This window comes from Haplochromis burtoni, unplaced genomic scaffold (genome assembly GCF_018398535.1).
Source record: "Haplochromis burtoni strain Fernald_Lab_line unplaced genomic scaffold, NCSU_Asbu1 Contig_117, whole genome shotgun sequence".
NCBI lineage: Eukaryota > Metazoa > Chordata > Actinopteri > Cichliformes > Cichlidae > Haplochromis > Haplochromis burtoni.
The window spans coordinates 1,224,326-1,226,061 of NW_024582478.1; the positions used below are offsets into that span (position 1 = coordinate 1,224,326).

Here is a 1,736-nt window from a genome sequence, read left to right on the forward strand (position 1 = left end):
GTTTAGCTGATCATCAGAAATGTCTCAGTGACTGGCAGCTGTCAGGAAGCCGTTCTTAATAAAGGGAAACTGAGGCATGGAAACTATACAAGAACTGAACTGAAGATCAGAGGAACAGGTCTGATGGAGAGATGGATCCACATAATGGTCAGTATGTAGGAGGAGGTCCAACACTGAGAGTCTGCAGCCATCTGTGAGGCCGGCGGAGGCTCTGTCATGGTTTCAGCATCAAGTCAGTCAGTGGTTTTGGAGATCTTTAATAAACTGATGAATTATGAACTCAGAAAAGGACCACCTGAGTCTGATCTGCTATCTGTAAACTTTGATTTTCAGCAGGACAATGATGCCAAACCCTGGCAGTGCAGTAAAATAAAGTGGATATAAAACACACACAGTATCAGTCGTGGATGGGCCTCCCCAGAGCCCGGACCCCAGCATTACTGAAGCAGTGTGGGATCATCCTGACAGACATCCTGTCCTTGAAAATGTTTCTAGGCCTTCACGACTCTGACTTTAAACACAACGTGGCCTCTCATCCATGGACCGCACCTCTCAGGCATCATCTTTGTGTAATGTGTGGAAATGTAAAGTTTCCATGACTTCTTTATTACTTTTTTCCATTAGAAACGAGCCCACTTCAACCCCAACGTCCAAACCAGCTTTCTGATTCTGAAATCTCGACCCTCTAAGGGACGATAAAACACGCGCAGACGAGTCCTCTGCGTCTGCAGCGCTCCTGGTGTGGGCAAAGAGGTACTGCAACAACATCCATCACAACATCCATCTCTCTCCTCCTCTCTCTCCCTCTCTCGGTCCCTCCCCCTTCTCCTCCTTGCTGTTACCGGACAGACCGGAGCAGCATCCCCGCGTTACTGTAGCCAGGCTTCCTTCTGCTGTTCCCGCTGCACCTGCGTGAGCCGCTCGCCCCTTCAGTGAAGCGAACCCACAGCGCGATCACAGCAGCGGTGCGTGGAGCCCGGAGAGGAGGAGACGCGAGTGACCGTGGCCGGGATGAAGCAGGAGCGCACGGACCGTTTCCTCCGGTAAAAGAGCGGAGCAGGAGCCTGGACATCACCGGCGGGAAGCGGAGGCGGAGGAGGGGGGGAATTCGGGGATACAGCCATGGCGACGGGAGGAGGAGGCGGAGGTGGAGGAGTGAGGCGCAGGAGGAGGAAAGCGGTGCTCCCGGGGTTCTGCTGGAAGACCTGCTACTTCCCGCTTTTGTTCTGGGTCGTTTCCGCGTGCGGGGAGGAGAAGACGTTCATCGTGGAGGTGAGTGAGGAGGTGTGCGTGCGTGTGTTAAAGTGGGGTAAACACCCACGCCGTCATCACTCCCCGCGTTAACGCGCGCAGGCTGGAGCAGAGAGTCGTGCGGTCCTCGGGATGTTTTTCACATCCGTGAACCCCCCCCCAAAAAAAAAAAAAAAAAAAAAATCATCTCCCTCCCCAGCCTCGAACCTCACTCTAAAGTGACAGCCCCCACCCCCCGGGAGTCAGAGAGGGTCTTTTGTTCCCATCCTGGGGGGATGCCCGCTGCCTTTACTCGTGAACGCTCCTGGTAGTTTTTGTCTCGTCACGCGTGGATCGCAGATATCTGGCTGTCCTCCTCCTCCTCTGGCTGTGCGGAGGAGGTGGAGGAGGAGTAGGTCCTAAATGATGAAGCAAGTGTGAGAAACTCTCGGCCCTCACTGGGACACGCGCGTTTTGGGGGAGCTGATGGACAGCTGTTAACCCCC

General features: G+C 54.3%; 1 protein-coding gene across 1 annotated transcript in view; it reads left to right on the top strand.

Annotated features, from left to right (window-relative positions):
* Positions 1-435: 435 nt before the first annotated feature.
* The window catches only part of mmp24 (matrix metallopeptidase 24), a 66,990-nt gene continuing 65,689 nt past the window's right edge, over positions 436-1,736 (top strand). Inside the window, exon 1 of the mRNA XM_005928925.3 lies at positions 436-1,272. Coding sequence (XP_005928987.1) covers positions 1,123-1,272 — 150 coding nt within the window. The 5' untranslated portion in view covers positions 436-1,122. The remainder of the gene's footprint in view (positions 1,273-1,736) is intronic.